The sequence below is a fragment of the Hypanus sabinus genome, chromosome 2, assembly GCF_030144855.1.
Source record: "Hypanus sabinus isolate sHypSab1 chromosome 2, sHypSab1.hap1, whole genome shotgun sequence".
Classification (NCBI taxonomy): domain Eukaryota; kingdom Metazoa; phylum Chordata; class Chondrichthyes; order Myliobatiformes; family Dasyatidae; genus Hypanus; species Hypanus sabinus.
In genome coordinates, this window is record NC_082707.1 from 192,877,448 (window position 1) to 192,898,722 (window position 21,275).

A 21,275-nucleotide genomic window follows, 5' to 3' on the forward strand; every position below is an offset into this window, starting at 1 on the left:
TTATTCCCCAGCTGTCACTGTGGGTTTCTGAACAGGAACGAGACTCTCACTTATGGGCCCCATGGTAGCATGGTAGTTAGTGTGACACTATTACAGGCCGGGGCGTTCTGGAGTTCTGAGTTCAGTTCCGGTGCTGTTCTGGAAGGAGTCTGTGCATCCTCCCTGTGGGTTTCCCCGGGTCCTCCAGTTTCCTCCCACAGTCCAAAGGTTAATTGGTCATTGTAAATTGTCCTGTGATTAGGTTAGGGTTAATCGTTTTTGTTAGAGGTTGATGGCTCAAAGGACTGGAAGGCCTATTCCACACTGTATCACTAAATAAAATGAATCAGCTGCACCATTGTCTAGCACAGGATCAGGCTTGTCAATCCACTATGTTTATGCTGACCATTGTGTCTATATATACCAATCCCATGCCTGCACTAATTCCGTATCCTTCCATGTCATGGCCAGGTCAGAGAGAGCTTATGCAGCTACACAATCTTGGGGATCTAACAGAGGCTACACCCTAAAATGAGGTGGAGAGGAGCTACCCCTACACATTGTATCACCTCACTGTCTAAAAGGGGGCAGAAAATAACTCCTATCTCTTGGGGCTGAATTTTGTGGACTGCAGGTCAACCAGCTTCTGAATTCAGAGCAAGGACAAGGATTTCTCCATAGGTCCAACACCTCCTTTCCTCGGTGTCTAAAGTAGACTTAGGGGACTTGGGGCGAAACCAGAGAAAATGGTAGCAGAGAGACCAGCCCCAGCTCACAGCTATGGTTTATTTTCATGATGCAGGCAACATTTGTGAATGGTTTAACTACCCAGCAACCTCACCAGAATCAGACCTCCCTCACTATGTTCTGAGGCCCAAACTGTACACATGACCCTCTGTGGCCATGACCAGTGATTAGTGTAGACCATCTCCCTCCTTCCCACTCTTGGGGCCTACGGACCCCTTGCTATGGCAATAAAGTCCATGTCATAAAAAAGGTTGGGAACCCGGCTCTACTGCATAGCCAAAGCTTTCATTTGCTGCAAATTAAGGTCTTGTGCAGCAGACACCTTTCTTCAAACCTAGTGTGCAGGAACATAGTGTTAACCCTCACTGGTTAGTCTCTGTCTTCACACTAGAGCTACCTCCTCTCACTCCAATTAACCCTTCCCACATCAGCCCCAGAGTCCCTCCTGCCCTCTCTGCACAGGTTAGGGTCAATATGGCCCAATTTCTAATTTCTAGTCTTGTTACATTGCATCTAAAATGGTCTTCAGTATCTATTTGAATTCTCCCAGCTATGTCACTGTTTGTGGCAGTGCTTGTGTTACCTTGTGGCTTTGCTTCTGTTCTCATTTCCAAAGGAATCAGGAGGAATCTGAACAGAAGGGTGCGAGCAATCTCCCCACCGCCCCTGCCCCCAGTCCCGCAGTGTGGCTCAGGGGACAGCTTCCATTTCTCTGCAAACTTCCCTTCAATCTGAGCAGTCTCCGCTTCCTGGCTGAAAGTCAATATACTCGGGAGACAGAGCGATTGATTCTGACAACTGAGTGACGCTCTGTACCGCGTTGAGGCAGGTGAAAGATGTTCGCTTATCTCTTACCCAGTAGGTTCACGAGCTCCGGAACTCGTCTGACATGACTCTCGTCCCACGCTACCGCATTCTGGCTCGCTTGGAACGCTGCATATCTCTGGGCGATTAAACAGTCCCTTCTGCATGACAATCCCTGCTTCACATTTAGTTGTGGAACAGTCCATGTTCCAAGGCTATACTGGTATCCATCCCACGCTTTTCCTTTGCTACATCGACGACTGCATTGGCGCTGCCTCTTGCACGCGTGCTGAGCTCGTCGACTTCATTAACTTTGCCTCCAACTTTCACCCTGCCCTCAAATTTACCTGGTCCATTTCCGACACCTCCCTCCCCTTTCTTGATCTTTCTGTCTCCATCTCTGGAGACGGCCTATATGCTGATATCTACTATAAGCCTACAGACTCTCACAGCTACCTGGACTATTCCTCTTCCCACCCTGTCTCTTGCAAAAAGGCTATCCCCTTCTCACAATTCCTCTGAGTCCGCTGCATCTGCTCTCAGGATGAGGCTTTTCTTTCCAGGACGAAGGAGATGTCTTCCTTTTTTAAGCAAAGGGGCTTTCCTTTGTCCACTATCAACTCTGCTCTCAAATGCATCTCCCCCATTACCCACACATCTGCCCTCAACCCATCCACCTGCCACCCCACTCGGGATAGGGTTCCCCTTGTCCTTACCTACCACCCCACCAGCCTCCAGGTCCAACATATAATTCTCCGTAACTTCCGCCACCTCCAACGGGATCCCACCACCAAGCACATCTTTCCCTCCCGCCCCTTTCTGCTTTTTGCAGGGATCACCCCCTACACGACTCCCTTGTCCACTCGTCCCCCCCATCCCTTTCCACCGATCTCCCTCCTGGCACTTATCCTTGTAAACGGAACAAGTGCTACACTTGCCCTTACACTTCCTCCCTCACCACCATTCAGGGCCCCAGACAGTCCTTCCAGGTGAGGCGACACTTCACCTGTGAGTCGGCTGGTGTGGTATACTGCGTCCGGTGCTCCCGGTGTGGCCTTTTATATATTGGTGAGACCCGACGCAGACTGGGAGACCGTTTTGCTGAACACCTACGCTCGGTCCGCCAGAAAAAGCAGGATCTCCCAGTGGCCACACATTTTAATTCCACGTCCCATTCCCATTCTGATATGTCTATCCATGGCCTCCTCTATTGTCAAAATGAATCCAAACTCAGGTTGGAGGAACAACACCTTATATTCCGGCTGGGTAGCCTCCAACCTGATGGCATGAACATTGACTTCTCTAACTTCTGTTAATGCCCCTCCTCCTCTTCTTACCCCATCCCTGACATATTTAGTTGTTTGCCTGTTCTCCATCTCCCTTTGGTGCTCCCCCCCCTTTCTTTCTCCTGAGGCCTCCCGTCCCATGATCCTTTCCCTTCTCCAGCTCTGTATCACTTTTGCCAATCACCTTTCCAGCTCTTAGCTTCATCCCATCCCCTCCGGTCTTCTCCTATCATTTCGCATTTCCCCCTCCCCCCACTACTTTCAAATCTCTTACTATCTTTCCTTTCGGTTAGTCCTGACGAAGGGTCTCGGCCCAAAAAGTTGACAGCGCTTCTCCCTATAGATGCTGCCTGGCCTGCTGTGTTCTACCAGCATTTTGTGTGTGTTGTTTCAATTTCCAGCATCTGCAGATTTCCGCGTGTTCACATTTAGTTTGTTGTGAAAGCGAGCCTGTACATCTAATGGTGTCTCTTTCCCCGTCAATGTGGATGCTTGAAGTTTGTCCTCTATATATGGGGCACTTCCCTGAGTGAGTCACCACTATTGTTTACTGGACAGTGAACAAATTTGCCTGATGAATTTCATTTTGAATGCTCTCTGACAATGAAGCAACACACACAAAATACTGGTTGAGCTCAGTAGATTAGGTAGCCTCTACGGAGAGGAATAAACAGTCAACGTTTCAGATTGAGACCTTTCATCAGGTCTTGGATTGAAACGTCGACTGTTTATTCCTCTCTGTAGATGCTGCTTGACCTGCTGAGTTCCTCTAGCATTGTGTGTGTGTTATTCTGGATTTCCAGCATCTGCAGAATCTCCTGTGTTTATGACAATCAAGCAGACATGTTGTCTACATTCTCAGCAGTGAAGGATTCTCCATTTGATTAAGTGTGCTATAAACATTATATCAACTTCCTAATTTAGTCAGCAGTAAAATACATTGTTATTACTGTTTCGTCCTGTAGCATCTGTGCCCCCAGTTTACCCTCGTTCGCCTAGGGTGAACCCCTTTATCTGCAGGTATAACCCAAACATTCCAGCTACAGAAACCCATTACAGCATTAAGTAATGTTCCAGAGAAGCCATTTTGTTAGCCTGAACAGTTAACACCACAGTTAATGGTACTGAGGGCCCTGCAATCCCATTACAGAATTTTCTCATTTGGACCAAATTTGTTACTCATTTACAGTCCCTTCTGTTTGGTTAAATTTATCACTTGCCAGGCCCCTAGTGAACAATGTCTCTGTGAAGCATTTTGTTGTTAGAATTAAATACGAATATGACTTTCAGGCGCATTTTAAACACATGAGTTGGCACAATCCTTGCTAATTCTCTGCTGGTGTCCAGACTTCCGCTTGTTGATATTTTACTGAACATCATTTTTTATATAACAAACGGCAAAGTGGTAAGACCTACCCAGCAATAAACCAGTTAAACAGAACGCCTCTTTCACAAATCCAGGGAAACTTGAAATTAAGCTTCTGAATGTGGAGAAACCAGCTACTCAGGTGACATGTGAGTTTGAGACTGCAAGAAGAGGAATAATTTCCTTATCATCCTAGAAAGCAGCAAGCAGGGGGAGAAGAGTAAAACCTGCGTGTTCCTTTGCAGTAGGGCCCAGAAGGCCGCAATGACTTTTACACCTGTGTTTTTCCAACTTGTGAGATGTATGACAGCGGAATGTGATATTATTGTTGATGAAATCAAATCTTTATTACAAAAGTCACATTTAATTTCAGAAGATTCTTGACTTTCCCAAAATAAAACAGTGTGATTATAGATTTATAGGGGGTCTTAGGCCCTTTTATTTCACACAGCGTTTAAAATGGACCAGGCATGATCAGACGAGGTAGCCTTCATGGCACAGCTACATTAACATTGAGCAGCTAATTATGGCGTAATTGGCTTGCTGAGAGAGAGTGACCCAGGGCAAGGCTTGCTTAGCAACAGAGAAAAGGCTATTTGCATATCGTTGGCTTATTCACTCTTGCCCTAGACCAGTTTAATTATATTTGTTACAGAGTTGTTTCCCCAGCCCGCATTACAACCCTCCACAACTCTTTCACACAGTCATCTTCTGCTTCTCCCCAAGTTCCTTCAGGCCTCCGGGACAATGGACAGCAAGGACAATACATGCCAGCACCACTGCCCCTTGGTGGTGGATTAACAAGGGGAGAAGACATTTTCCTTGTCCCCCAACCTCTCTCCCAGAGCAAAGCCCTGTTGTGGGACTTCCCCGGCTGCCCAGTTCAGTGACAATGGTGGACTTGCTGCCTACCCCTGATACCCAAAGTTCCCGGTGTGGAGGTGTGAATCAAGCAACAGAAAGCTTCTTGCCAGACGGTCCTCCTCCCCTAGCTCTAAAATGGCCAAAACAATGGATAATACACACAATTTACTCAATTAACAGGGCAATAAAACTGGATAATTGAACAGACGAAGAACTGTCCTTAGAGGATCCTCACACCGAGCAGGCTGCAGTTCGACACTATACATGCCCCGGCTTTGACAAGTAAGCGATGAGAGCTACAATGACTCCGACATATACGCCTGTTCCGATAGTGATAGAGAGGGCTGCCAGGAAGAGGGCCCTTCGCGATGCTGAGGTTGCCCGCTGGTAATCTCCTTTTGCAATGGCCTTGCTTGTCTGGAAATGAAGAAAGCACTTGTTACTGGCAATTCCACTCACAGGCATTTTAACACAGTCTTGGGCACGTGTCTGCTCACCATGGTAAGTATGAGGAAGGTTTGAAATATCAAATACAGGTATTCCTCAGTTTAGGAAGAGTTATGAAAAGTTAGGAAATGTTAAATGAAATGGAGAAAGCATTGATTGCACTGTGAAAGCTCTGATGATGTTCCAGAACTCAAAAGATTTTGGGAAAAAAGCACTGAAGTACCTCAGGGTACATCAGTAAAGGGATAAAGAATTAAATCTGCAAGTAAGACATACATAAAGTACATAAATGTGCCCTTTGTTCACTGTGAAACATTGGGATGATTCTCCCATTTTCTCTCTCTATCCCTTCCTCTCTCTGTCTCTTTCTCTCTCACACACATTCTCTTTTTCACTCTCTCTCTCTCTCCCTCTCCCCCTCCACTCACTCTCTCTCTCTCTCTCACACACACACTTTCTCTCTCTTTCTCTCTCTCTCTCTCTCTCTCTCTCTCTCTCTCTCTCTCTCTCTCTCTCTCCCTCTGTCTCTCTCTCTCTCTCTCTCTCTCTCTCTCTCTCTCTCTCTCTCTCTCTCTCTCTCTCTCTCTCTCTCTCTCTCTCTCTCTCCCTCCCTCCCTCCCTCCCTCCCTCCCTCCCTCTCCCTCTTTGTCTTTCTCTCTCTTTTGCTCTGGATCTGGCCTCACCTCTTCTGTCCCAGATTCGCCACCTATACCATACCATCCAATCCTTGGTCTTTCAAAAATTTATCTACCCTCTTCTTAAAAACTTTTGAGGATCTGGCCTACACCACTTCTGGGAGGGGTAGCAAATTTCGGTCACTACCTTTGAGAGAAAAATATCTCTACACACCTCAGTTTCATGTAGATGAAAGGTCTTGTAACTATTTGTCCTTGTCTGTGACTCTAGCACTAGTGAAAACATTTCAACATTACCTTGTCATTACCCCCTTTGGATCTCATATATTTGAATAACGTCACCCCTCAATTTTCTAAACTCTCAAGGAACCCATTGTAACCCTCACTCTATGTCCACCCCTCCCACCTCGACTTGCTGTTCACTCCATACAGATCGGCATTACCCCCCTCATTCTATTTGGCAGCCATAAGTCAAGTGGATTTCAATTTGAGCATCAGTGCTAACAACAATCCTTTTCATGTAAATGGCTTCTCGATTGACTGAGTTCAATTGCCATTTATTGCTCTTATTACTGTAAGTATCCTTTTCCATAACAAATAAAGCCTTGTAAATGGAGGACATGCTACCTGAAGAGTCAATTGCATTCTACAGAAAAGAAATTCAGATATCAAGAATATCACTGAACACAGCACAATGCAGGCCCATTGGACCATGATTTTAACCTACTCCAAGATCAATCTAACCCTTCTCTCTGACATCGTTCTCCATTTATCTATCATCCATATGCTTATCTATAGTGTCTTAAATTTCCCTGATGAATCTGCCTTTACCACCACCTCTGTTCCATGTACCTGCTACTCTGTATAAAATAAACTTACCTCTGACAACCTCCTATTCTTTCCTATGCTCATCTTAAAATTGAGCCATTTCTGCCCCGTGAAAAAAGTCTCTGGTTCTCCACTCAATTTATGCCTCTTATCTTGTACACCTCAATCAAGTGACCCTCTCATCCTCCTTCACTCCTAAGAGAAAAACCCTACCTCACTCAACCTATCCTCTTAAGACATGCGCTCCAATCCAGATAGCCTCCTGCTAAATCATCTCTGCACCCTCTCTGAAACTCCATGTCCTTCCTATAATGAGGTGAGCAGAAATGAACAGAAATTTGAAGTATGGTCTGACCAGAGTTTTTCAGAGCTGTACCGATACCTCACAGCTCTTGTCAACCCCCCCCCCCCCACCCAACTAATGTTGTACAACCTTCTCCACCACTCAATCAAATTGTAGAAACTTTGATGGATCTATGGTTCTGGACCCCGAGCTCTCTCTGTTCCTTCACACTGCTACAGTCCATGTATTCTGCCTTGTAGATCAGCTTCCAAAGGAAATCATGTCGCACTCAATTGAAATCCATCTGCCACTTCTCAGCTCAGCTCCACCTCCAGGTCATTTATGAAAATCATAAAGCGCAGGGGTCTCAAAACAGAGCCCTGAAGAACACCACTAGTTACCAACTGTTATGTACCCCTAGGGTTTGTATTTTCTGTGGACTGTCACTTTAAAACTCTGAGAGAATGAGACTGACTTTTGGACACTGTTTGGGGGGGGGATGGAGAGGTGGAGGAGAGTGAGGAGGGAGGGAGGGAGGAAGAGAGAGAGAGAGAGAGAGAGAGAGAGAGAGAGAGATTTGATGGACAACAAATGTTATGATTTTTCTGCAGCTTGATTTGAATATACGAGGACAGTCACAGACACACACAGTCAGACTCAAGATGGTTTCCGTCAATGGAAGACACCAGTGAGTTAGTCGCTGGTTTAAACTTTCAGTAGCCCAAAAGGGGTGAGTTGAGATCGGTCCAGAGTATTGATAAATGACTCTCCCAAGTTCTGCAACTAATAGAAGTCTTGCAGACAAGAGAGGAGAGGAAGGTTTGAAACAGAAGAAACCTAGTGACAAAGAGATCACTATTTGGACTCTCTCCAAGTAGCCCGTAAGGGTGAGTTTGATTCCATTCGAATACAAAAGTGTGGTTGTCACATAGTTAATCCACAGGAGTGGGTTCTCTGGTGAGGGGGAAACCTTTGTGAATACCACGTGTGTGTTTACCCTTTGTCTGGGTGTGGTAGTTCACTGAAGAAAGGCACCCCTGGGGCATATCACTGTTGGAGTTATTCTGTATGTTGTGGAACTGGATTAGTGGCTATCACGTTGTGTGATTGGGGTAATCTTGTGGAACCTACCGGTGTGTCGACCCTTTCCTGGGTGGTGGTTCCCTTGGAGACTGTCCCCTTTGTGATAAGCTGCTGTTGGTGAAAATCCATATGTGGATTCTGTTTGAGTATCCTGTGGCCACCACTTTCAGATGTCCCGTAGCTGAACTCGGGTGTGGTACCACTTGTGTTGAAAGGATATTCGTTGAAGATCACTGTCGGTGATACTTCGTGTGTGGAGTGGAACAACTTTGGAGATAAAACCTATTGCTATTGTTATTTTGTATTGCTGTTGTGGAACCTGTGGAATATCGACGAATTGCCCTCTCACAACATTCGCCTTTGGATTACAAACATCTCACATTAATTAACCTGTGCATTTGAACGACGTAGAAACGTAGATGGTCTTACACACCATCATAAGATTGTATCACTTACCACCTAAGCTTGAATAGGTTTGGGAACTTTACTTACACCTATATTTGCATAACACCATTAAATCTTGAATTACCTGGTTTAAGTTACTATATGACATAGTCACTAATAAAATAGTGTTTTGTTAACAGCGAAACCAGACTCCAGGTGTGTTCTGTTGCTGCTAGTACTTTTACAAGGTTGTGTGTACGTAACAGCAACCTACAGACAAAATGTGCTCCATCTACTACACCCCACTGCCTTCTGTAGGCAAACCAGCTCCGGATTCATGCAGCAAGGTTTCCCTGGAACCTAAGCCTCTCAATTTCTGAATGAGCATACTGCGGGGAATCTGGTCAAACAGCTTACTAAAATCGATATACGCTGTATCCACCGCTCTAGAATCGTCAATGTGTTTTGTCATTTCTTCAAAGAATTCCATCAGGATTGTATAGCATTACTTGCCCCTCACAAAACCACGTTGACCATCCTTAATTAGATTATGCTTCTCCAAATGCTTGTAAATTATGTCCATATGAATCTTCTCCAATAATTTGCCCACCATTGACATAAGACTGTAAGACCAAAAGATATAGGAGCAGAATTAGGCCATTTGGCCCATCGAGTCTGTTCCGCTATTTCATCATAGCTGATCTAATTCTCCTCTCAGTTCCAGTCTCCTGCCTACTCCCTGCATCTCTTCATACCCTGACCGATCAAGAATCTTTTTTTTCAAAGCAATAGAATATCTGTATTTCTGGACAGGCATTTCTGAATGCCATAAGAAGTAATCTAAACTGGTTAGATGTTGAAATTTATAATCATGAGTATCTTGTTAGCAGTCAGAATGAAATCACTGGAGATCTCAATACTTTCAGCTGGAACTGTGTAGAGATGTTCATGAAGCTTCACTCTGTGTTAGTTTTCTGCTTGTTCGAGCTGTTCCAGACTGGACTTGTCAGCTTTGCTCTGATTCATTTGCGTGGTCCTTAGTCCTGCCACTGACTGCTATTTCCAGTGCATAGCATGTAGCTCTGTAGAGTAACCTCATTTGCAGCAGGAGAATTGTGCTATCATCTTGAAGTCAATTCCTGATACACTCCAATCCAAAAGCATTACACCTTTAAAGTGAATAAATGCCATTATAACCAGATGATACCACTCAGCGAACAAATGCCCCTTCAAGAATCTATCAATCTCTGCCTAAAATATACAAAAAGATTTCACCTCCACAGCCGCCTGTAGCAAAGAATTCCACAGATTCACCATTCTCCGGTTAAAGAAATTCTTCCTCATCTCCTCTCTGAAAGGACTTCACTCTAACTTAGGCTGTGTCCACTGGTCTCAGACTCTCCCACTGGAGGAAACACTCTCTCCACATCAACCCTATCAAAGCCTTCAACCATCTGATAGGTTTCAATTATGTCAGCCCTCATTCTTCTGAATTCCAGTGAATACAGGTCCAGATCCATTAAATGCTCTTCATATGACAAACCATTCAATCCTGGAATCATTTTCATGAATCTTCTTTGAACCATCTCCAGTTTCAGCACATCCTTTCTATGATAAGGGGCCTAAAACTGCTCACAATACTCCAAGTGAGACCTCACCAGTGCTTTATAAAGCCTCAGCATTACATCTTTATTTTCATATTCTTGTCCTCTTGAAATGAATGCTAACATTGCACTTGCCATTCTCACCAATGACTCAACCTGAAAATTAACCTTTCAGGAATCCTCCGCAAGGACTACGAAGTCCCTTTCCACCTCAGTATTTTTTTGTATTTTCTCTCCATTTAGAAAATAGTTAACCCTTTCATTTCTTCTACCAAAGTGCATGATCATACACTTCTTGACACTGTATTCTATATGCCATTTGTATACCCATTTTCCTACTTATCTAAGTCCTTCTGTAGTCTATCTACTTCCTCAGAACTACTTGTCGCTCCACCTATCTTCATATTGTCTGCACACTTTGCAACGAAGCCATCAATTCTATCATGCAAATCATTGACACTTAACATAAAAAGAATCGGTCCCAACACAGATCCCTGTGGAACACCACTAATCACCGTCAGCCAGCCAGGAAAGGATCCCTTTGTTCCCACACTTTCCTTCCTGCCGATCAGCCACAGTTTTATCCATGTTAGAATCTTTCTTGTAATACCATGGGCTCATAGCTTGTTAAGTAGCCTCATGAGGCACCTTGTCAAAGGCCTTCTGAAAATCTAAGTACACAGCAACCAAATCTCCTTTGTCTATCCTGCTTGTTATTTCTTCAAAGTGTTCCAACAGATTTGTCAGGTAAGATTTTCCCTTGAGATATCATGCTGCGCACAGCCTATTGTTTCATGTGTCTCCAAGTACCCTGAGATTTCATCCTTAATTATCAACTCCAACATCTTCCCAACCACTGAGGTCAGACTAACTGGCCTATAGTTTCCTTTCTTCTGCCCCTCTCCCTTTTTGAAGAGTGGAGTGACACTTGTAATTTTCCAGTCTTCTGGAAATATTCCAGAATCAATTGCTTTTTGAAAGATCATTACTTATGTCTCCACGATCTCTTCAGCCACCTCTTTCAGAACTCTGGTGTGTACACAATCTGGTCCAGGTGATTTATCTACCTTCAGACCTTTCAGTTTCCCAAGAACCTTCTCTCTAGTAATGGCAACTTCCAGTTAGAGTAAGACACAAGACTTGATGGTTTATAATTCTCAGGGTTATATCTATCCCTTTTCTTGAACAAAGGAATAACATTTGCCATCCTCCAATCATCTGATACTAGTCCTGTGGCCAGTGAGGATGCCAAGCTCAATGTCAAAGGTGCAGCAATCGCTTCCCATAGTAATCTGGATAGATCCTATATGGCCTCGGGCTGTATAGTCCAACAATGCTCACCCCCTCCTTGGAACAAATATGCTGTCCCTGCATTCATCCAACTTTTCCAGCTTCATCCTGACCTGGTGCTGTTAACCATCCACTGGCACTTGCTCAGCTTAACTCATCGATGCCAGGTCCTCAGCTGTAACCTTTGACCTACATGAAGCGCTTCAGTGATCTCAGGACATCCAGCAGTGTTTTCTGAAGTTATAGTCACAGTTGTAACGGGGACACACCAAGCTCCCACACTCTCACACCAACGCTGATTGGCCAGACCACTGGGGAGAATTTCTTCACTCTATCCAGAGTCTTAAAGAGATAAAGATCAGCTTTATTTTGTCACATGTGCACCAAAACACACAGTGAAATGGGTCTTTTTGTGTCAATTTAAATCAGTGCAAATTGTGCTGGACAGCTTGCAAATATCACCATGCTTCTAGCGACAACATAAAATGTCTGCAACCTGCTAAACCCTAACTGTACGCTTTTGGAACGTGGGAGGGAACCCACATGGTCATGGGGAAAACCACAAATACTAGTTCCAGACAGTGGTGGGATTTGAACCCCGACTTTACTGCTGGCTTCTGTAAAGCACCACTACACTACTGTGCCGTACTGTGGACACCACCTCAAGTGAAAAGACTTGAAATTGTACCAGGTCAATTTCCCATTCAAAAAACACAATGAGTAGGGAGGAAGAGCAAAGTTAACTTGTATCTTCCACCATTGGAGTGGTTGCTACAAATGCAGTAGCGATGACGTAGGATCCCAATAGTGGGATGATATATTGGGATGGTCTCTCACCTGCCCTGACTTGTAACATTACCATTCACAGACAACCTATGTCTCCCTTGCACGCATTGCAGCAGCAGCAACTACCAGCCTAACTTCTGAACATAATCCAGTTTAACCTTTTCCTATGCTGTTATGATCAGAGGCCACTCAGCCCATCGAGTCAGTGCTGGCTTTTAAACCTATCAGTCCTATATTACCACCGTCACGGAGGGAAGAGTGGGATAACCCAAGTTAGCACAATAAGTACTCCAATAGTCTACTTTTATGAGGATAGGTTGAGCAAGCAAAAGCTTTTCTCTTTGGAGCAAAAGAGGACTTGATAGAGGTATACAAGATGATAAGAGGCATAGACAGAGTGGACAGCCAGTACCTTTTTCCCCAGGGTGGAAGTGGCTAATGTGAGAGGCAATACTTTTAAGTTGATTGGAGGAAAAGGGGATGCCAGAAGTAGGTTCTTTACACCAGAGAGTGGTAAGTGCACAGAACACACTACTGGGGGTGATTGTAGAGGCAAACACTGTAGGGGCATTTTAGAGACCCTTAGATAGGCATTTGGATGAAAGAAAAATGGAGAGCTATGTGGGAGGGAAGGGTTAGGTTAAAAGCTTGGTACAGCATTGTGAGCTGAAGGGCTTGTACTGTTCTGTGCTCAGTGGCCACTTTATTAGGTACTCCAGTACATTAATTCAAATTCCTAATCAGCCAACCATGTGGCAGCAACTCAGTTCATAAAAGCACGCAGACATGGTCAGGAGGTTCAGTTGCTGATTAGACCAAGTATCAGAATCGGGAAGAAGTGTGATCTAAGTGACTTTGACCATGGAATAATTGTTGGTTCCAGACAGGGTGATTTCTGTATCTCAGAAACTGCTGATCTCCTAGGAATCTCATATACAACAGTCTCTAGAATTTACAGAGAATGGTGTGAAAAACAAAAACAGTGAGTGGGAGTTCTGTGGATGAAAGCATCTCGTCAATGAGAGAAGTCAGGGAAAAATGACCAGATTAGTTCAAGTTGCCAGGAAGGTGACAGTAACTCAAATAACCACGTTACAACACTGGTGTGCAGAAGATAATCTCTGGATGTATAACTCGTTGAATCTTGAAGTGCATGGGCTAAAGTAGTGGAAGGCCACAAACGTACACTATTAGGCACAGGAGGTAACTAGGAAAAGGCCTGTGGTGAACTACGTGTGCCTGTCTGGACACACCCCCTGCTGACTGCTCCTGTGGCTCCTCCCACAGGCCCCTGTATAAAGGCGATTCAGGTCTAATCCTCTGCCTCATTCTCCAGGATGTAATATGATGGTCACTCACTGCTGGTTTCTTCTTCCAGTCAATAAAAGCCGATATCTCGCCTTACGTCTCAGAGTGAGTTATTGATGGTGCATCAAGGCCACTGAGTGTATGCCTTTAATATTGCACAAACTATAGCGGAAATAGGAGGTAATGTGATTTGGATTGGGTGTAGGGCCCAAACATTGAGAACACGGCAGAGATCAGTTTGGTTCCATTTTGTATTGGGAGAAAGAGCATGACTGGGAGACAGAGATTAGTGACAAGGCTTTAATCTTCCTGATGGGTTATTTGGAGGAAATGTCTGCTCATCATGTTGGACAAAGGATCTGGTGCTGGAGGTGAGGTGGGGATGAATGTCATCACTGTTCACACAGAAGCTATTGGCACGTTTTTGGACAGATGTTGCACAGGCTGCATAAGCATGTGATGCAGAAGTGTGTCGGGGATAGATCCCTAGGGGTGTCGGGGTGTGAGCAGAAGCTAGACAGTGGTTTCTGTCTAGACTGATGGACAGGCAACTCAGATATGGCTGGTTCCACCCAGAATGGACAAGCATGGAGAGATGTTGGTTAAGGATGTTGTAGTCAACCATCTTAATGGTTGCAGACAAGGGAGCAGAGCAAGGGTAGGTTATCTTTGTCACTATCATTTGGGAAACCTTTAGTGAGTTTGACCATATCCATTTTATTACGCTTCAGTGCTTTCCCTGGAAATAACACACAATGAAATGTAACACAACATATCTGTACAAGAATGAAAAAAAAAACATAATGGATAAGTTTCAGAAGAAATTAAAATTCTCATAGCTAAACTTTACCTAAGCAGGTTCATTTACTCTGCTACAGTAACAACCAGGTCCATTACGGTATAATTGATTCATATTGTTAATGGATTTCATACCATCTGCCGCAAACTGTAACTATGTCTAACAATGAGGTTTATAATTGAGCTATCAGCACATTGCATATTATAATATATTGAAGTTGACTCAAACCCATTCTTTGGCCAAATAGACAATTACCCATTTCATACAAGAGAGACTCCAGCAAATGGATTCCTGTACTCACTGGATGACTCCTGTTGCTGGTAGATCTTTTCAATGCTCTTCCCCACTATGCAGTTAATATGCAGACATGCGAAGTCTTCAATTAACAATGCAGAAAAAGTTACGGACAGAGTAACTGGTGTTACGGACAGAGTAAAGTGAACAGCATCGAATGAACTTCTGTATCCAGTGATTATATTTGTAAATAGGATACTTCCACGGAGTCCAAGCATAGAAACATAAAATATAGGTGCTTTGGCCCCTGATGTTGTGCCAACTTTTTAACCTACTCCAAGATCAATCTAACCCTTCCTTCCATTTTTCTTTCATCCATGTGTCTAAGAGCCTCTTAAATGTTCCGAATGTATCTGCCTCTACCACCACCCCTGGCAGCAAGTTCCCTGTACCTATCACTTTCTATAAATGACTTACCTCTGACATCCCTCCCCCCGTACTTTCCCATATGCCTCTTATGCACCCATTAGACCATCAGACATAAAGGCCGAATTAGGCTGTTTGGCTCCTCCAGTCTGCTCTGCCATTCTGTCATGGTTGATTAATTATCCCTTTCCACCACAGTAGCATAATGATTAGCACACTGGTATTACAGCCAAGGGCGCCGGAATTCGGAGTTCAATCCTGGCGTCCACTGTAAGGGGTTTGTACATCCTCCCTGTGGGATGCATGGGTTTCCTCCTGGTGCTCTGGTTTCCTCCCGTAGTCCAAAGTCATGCCAGTTACTAGGTTAGTAGGCCATGGTAAATTGTCCCTGATTGGGCAATTGTCCCTGGCAATGTGGTTGGAAGGGCTGGAACAGCATTTTCCACATCGTATAAATACATAAATAACAATTTTTCTGCCTTCTCCTTGTAACCTTTGATACCACTACAAATCAACCTACAGTATCAACCTCTGCTTTAAATATACCCATTGATTGGCTATCACAGATGTCTGTGGCAATGAAGTCCACAGATTCACTGCTCTCAGGCTAAAGAGCTTCTTCCTTATCTTTGTTGCCTCTATTCTGTGGCTGAACTTTCTGGCCCTAGACATAGGAATCATCCTTTCCACATCCCCTTGGCCTTTCAATATTTGAAAACTTTCAACGAGATCCTTCCCCCTCCTTTTAGACTCCAGTGAGTCAAGGCCTAGAGTTATTAAATGCTCCACATACGTTGACCCTTTCATTCCTGGAATCATTCTTGTTAACCTCCTCTGGGCCCTCTCCAATGCCAGCACATCTTTTCTTAGTGATGATGCCCAAAACTGTTTGCAATGCTCCAAATGTGGCTGCCCAAAGCCTTATAAAGCCTTGTCATTACATCCTTGCTTTTGTATTCTAGTCCTCGCAAATGAATATTAACAATGCATTTGCCTTCCTTAACACTGACTCAACCTGGTTTAGTACGGTGTCTGTGAGCAGGCAGCTCACAAAACTACTAGTTACCCCACTCGCCAAACACAGATTTCCAGCATCTGCAGATCTTCTCTTGTTTGTGATTAGATATTCTATGAGATATATTTCATCTGAACTGATATCACTGCTCGACAATTCCCTGCAATTTCCCTTTAAGGAATGTAGTTTTGAACCATCTAAACAAACTAGTGATTTTGAGATGTCCTGAGGATTCAGTGAATTTGACGCTCAGGAATGCAGGTATGACACTGTGAAGATGAAGGTTGGCCATTGCTGGAATGGCCTTCACGCCAGATTAAAGCATTGAGGCCTGAGAGCGGAAAACAGTGTTGAGTCCCATTGCACCAGGCCAATTAAAGTGACAAGCCAGATTAAAGTGTCAAAGCCCAAGAGCGGAAAATGAACCCGTGCTCACCTCCACTACTCCATGCTGATCATAGTGTGGAGCCAGATTAAAATGTTGAAGCTGGAAAGCAGAAAATGAACCAGACCTTAGCGCTGTCTGCCCGCACTCGACGCATCTCCCTCTCTTCTCGCTACTACCATCGGGCAGGTGGTGCAGGAGTCTTACGTCCAAGCTGTCAGGTTCGGGGCCCTGCAGCCATCGGGCTGCTGGGCCGCCTTCGCTCGCCTCAGCTCTGAACTGACTCTACAGCTGCGGACTCACTTTCGAAGACTCCCCTGCTGCTCATGCTCTGTGTATTATCTGTTTGCCTTTTTTTAAAACTATTTGCACGACTTGTCCTCTTTTGCACATTGGATGTTCACTGGTCTTTGCTGTGTGTGGCAATTCTTTCCTTCGTGGATACCTGCAAGAAGGTTCTACACGGTATACAGACTTTGATAATAAGCTTGAACACTGAATCTGCAACCAATTGGTTTGCTGGGTGGTGTGGCTCGTTGGGTTGGAAGCGTCTATTTGCATTGTATCTCTAAATAAATAAAATTATTTCCTTTCCTTTGCCTCTCTCTCTTAAAGAGTGGAGCAATATTTACAATTTTCCACTCCTTTGGAATTATTCCAAAATCTAGTGATTCTTGAAAGATCACTACTAATTGCTCAACGATTTCGTCAGAGCCTCCTTCAAAATCTTAGAGTGTAGTCCATCTGGTCCAGGTGACTTATTTACTTTCAGACTTTTCAGTTTCCAAGCACCTTCTTCTTAATAATAGCAACTATACTCACTTCTGACCCTCAACACTCTAAAATTTCTGGCATGCGGCTAGTGTCTTTCTCAGTAAAGACTGACGCAAAATACTTACTTGATTCATCTGCCACTTCCTTGTCCCCTCTTATTACCTCTCCAGTATCATTTTCTAGCAGTCCATGTCCATATTACTCCTGCCTCTCTTTTACTTCTTATATATCTGAAAAACTTTTGGTACTCTCTTGATAGCCAGCTTACGTTCAAATTTCATCTTTTCTCTCCTTATTGCTTTTTAGTTGTTTTTTGTTGGTTTTTAAAAGCTTCCCAAGCTTCTAACTTTCCAATAATATTTGCTATATTATATGCCCCTCTTCTGCTTTTATGCAGTCTTTGACTTCCAGCAACCGCCATGTTTGCCTTATCATCTCTCTAAAACACTTCTTCTTTGGGATGTATCTATCCAGCTTCTTCTGAATTGCTTCCAGAAACTTCAGCCATTTTACCATGTCAACTTTATAACTATCTGCAAGAGTTCAACGTTCTCCAATCCTTTGTCACCTCCTTCTAAGGATTTGGTTTTATTTTTACACCAATAAAGCCACCCCATCCTCTCTGCCTACCTGCCTGTCCTTTTGATACAATGTGTATCCTTAGGGGTGAAACTAAAACAGGCAGGAATTGAATACTACAATATCACCTACAGAAAGCAGCTCTTGAATGTATTTCACACTCAGTAACTAGAAGCTTCTCAAAAGCTGTAGTTAACTTGTTTTCAGGAATAGTTTATTGTGGGAGAATAGTAAGACATACTATTACAATAGTAATAGTAAGACATAGTAAGACAATGCAGTAGGAACTCGAAACACAGAAAATACAAGCAGAACAGGAGAAACCATATGTGATTCAGACATCTATAACTGGAGGAAGAATTTTGCTTATACAGTGCATTCAAAGATATTATTTGTGTGATCTCACAGTCTTCTTGCCAGGGTTGTGGAATGAAGAACTTGAGGTCATAGGTTAAAGGTGAGAGTAGTAAGATTTAATAAGAACCTGAGGGGTAATTTTTCACCCAGAAGGTGGTCTGTAGCAGGAGTGAACTTCCAGTTGAAGTAGTTGTGGCAGCTACAAGATTCAAGATTCAAGTACTTTTATTTTCAAAGAATGTATAAATTAAACAACCTTGAGATTTGCTTGCTCACAGGTATCCGCAAAGCAAGAAACCAGAAAGAACGCAATTAAAGAAAAAAAGAGAATAAAAATAAAAATTAAAGACCAACACTCGATATTCAAGAGAAAGAAAGAAAAACACAAATCATGCAATTGATTGAAGTGGACGACAGTGTTCCAAACCAAACTGGGTGCTCAGATCTGAACCCCAGATTAGCCCAGGGTGGGCACAAAGCCTCACTTATCAGTTCATTACTTTAGTGGGCATGAAGCTCAGTAGCTGGGGCAGTCTTCACAGCCTCAGCACCATGGAGAAAGCCATCGCGGAGCACAAGTGAAATCAGCTCTTGTCCCTACCAACACCCTGCCTTTTCAGTCTATATGGGCTGATGTTTAAATTGATCAAACAATAGAACAACGAAAGGCTCTGGCACCCTGGAGAGAGGAGTGAACATCATGGAGAGAGAGAGTGAAATCGGTTCTCATTTTCGATCGGAGCCGGCGTTTAAATTGCCTAAACAGCGAATCGTATGTATCTCGCATCGAGAGGCCCTGGACCTAGACCACACAGCCCATCAACTTGCTCCCTACCCAGATTTTGCCACCTAGTCCGAAGCCGCTTTCAAGATCCTCAAATTAGCTCGGCGCCGAGAGCGATCCAACGTCACACCTGGGCCAGTTGTACGGGCACTGATTTTCCTCTGCCTGTATGGGCATCGAAACTCGATTTGCAACGATTCTTCAACACGTCATTGTGGCTCATCTCCAAACTCGCACTGCCATTGTTTGCAGCGTCAGTTTGCAGCGATAATTTAACACAACTTACTTCAGAACCAATATTTTTAGTGATGTTTTTAGTCAAATTTCCTAGATTTTTGACTGCTAGATGTTGCTGTCGCACACGTTCTGTAGCACTGGAAGTAACGTTAACACCATTTAAGAGGTAAAGCTGATGGAGCAGTGGCCAATTCCCTGGATCACTGATTGTTAATCCAGGGCAGCTGGGGAATTTAAATTCAAGAACTGAAATGTACACTCAGTGGCACATTATTGTGTACAGGAGAGGAAGCCAGTGTGGTCTTCTGCTCTGCAGCCCATCCAATTCAAGGTTCAACTTGTTGTGCATTCACAGATGCTCTTCTGCACACCACTGTTGTAACATGCCATTATTTGAGTTACTGTCACCTTCCTGTCAGCTTGAGCCAAAATGGCCATTCTCCGCTGACCTCTCTCATTAACAAGGTATTTTTATCCACAGGACTGCCGCTCACTGAATGCTTCTTGCTTTTCACACCATTCTCTGTAAACTTGAGAGACTGTTGTATGTGAAAACCCCATGGAAAAGCAGCTTCTGAGATCCTCAGACCACCCGTCTGCCAGCAACAATCATTCCACGGTCCAGGTCACTTAGATCACATTTCATCCCCATTCGGATGTTTGCTCGAAACAAGAACAGAACCTCTTGACCATGTCTGTATGCTTTTTTGCATTGACTTGCTGCCACGGGATTGGCTGATTAGTTATTTGCATTAACGAGCAGGTGCACAGGTGTACCTAATAAACTGAGTGTAAATTGCTTAATTTGAGCAACGGTGACTGAGAGAGTTTTGGATTCAAAGTCAAAGTTCAAAGTACATTTATTATCAAAGTACGTATATGTCACCACATACTACATTGAGACTTATTTTCTTGTTGGAATTTACAGAAAAATAAAAAAATAAAATAGAATTCATGAAAAAATATAAACAAAGACCTGACAATCATTGTGCAGAAGAAGACAAATCTGTGCAAATAATAATTCAATAAATAAATAATACATGTGCAAGATGATAAGAGGTTTAGATCAAGTAGTTATTTCCTAGGGTGGAAATGACTAATACTGGAGGAGTGGGGTGGGGGGGGGTTATCATTTTACGGTGGTGATTGTAGGAAGGGTATATAGGGGGTTTATCAGAGAGATTTTTTACACAGGTAGTGGTGAGTGCCTTGAATGGCCTTCCAGGGGTACATTAGGGCATTTAAGAAACCCTTAGATAAGCATATTCCTTAAGGTTGTTATAACTGGGTGTGGTATGGGGTCAAGTTCCACTGCCTATTAAATGCTCCAACGGCGTACACCTCAAATAGCCTCTGACAAGCAAGTCCAGCTCTGGCCTTCATGTGTGGCTGAGCTACTGAGGAGTGCAGAACCATTTCTACTGACAGGAGAAGGGGCAAAGGCGGGTTACTGGCACCTTAGAAACAAGTCGCTTCGGGCAGACGGGGCTCATCAGCCGTGGTCGGCAGCTTATCTAGGAGAAGGGAAACTCTGATCTCAAACTTCCACTGCTTTGTGGCTACACCCACTCAGGGGGAAGGCTTCGGGAGTAAACCCCGTGGGAAAAGTCTGGAGCTGGAATCCCTGAGGCAGTCCTACATTCAGGTCAATGCTGACGGGCAACCGGATGGTATCAGCCTCTTCTGTTCCTTTGGGTTCACCAGATGCGAGGAGAGGGGGAGCTCACTACACGAGCAACAGTTGCTCTCCATATGGTACTGCCCAGGCTTGAGTATCTAGACAGCTAGGAAGCAGCATCTGTGGTCTGAGCTACGGAGGCCTCAGACTCAGATAAACACCTGGATGTTAGAGAAAGAGAGCACTGTGTAGGAGGGGAGGGTTAGATTGATCTTAGAGTAGTTAAGATGTCAGCACTAAATTGTGGGCTAGAGGCTCTACTGTGCTATTCATTGTTCTTAACACTGGAGAACGTGAATTGTAAAGTCTTTGA

At 44.0% G+C, this 21,275-nt stretch overlaps 1 protein-coding gene across 1 annotated transcript in view; it reads right to left on the reverse strand.

Annotated features, from left to right (window-relative positions):
• Positions 1-4,610: 4,610 nt before the first annotated feature.
• Positions 4,611-21,275, reverse strand: part of syndig1l (synapse differentiation inducing 1-like) — a 221,657-nt gene continuing 204,992 nt past the window's right edge. Inside the window, exon 4 of the mRNA XM_059990768.1 lies at positions 4,611-5,463. Coding sequence (XP_059846751.1) covers positions 5,305-5,463 — 159 coding nt within the window. The 3' untranslated portion in view covers positions 4,611-5,304. The remainder of the gene's footprint in view (positions 5,464-21,275) is intronic.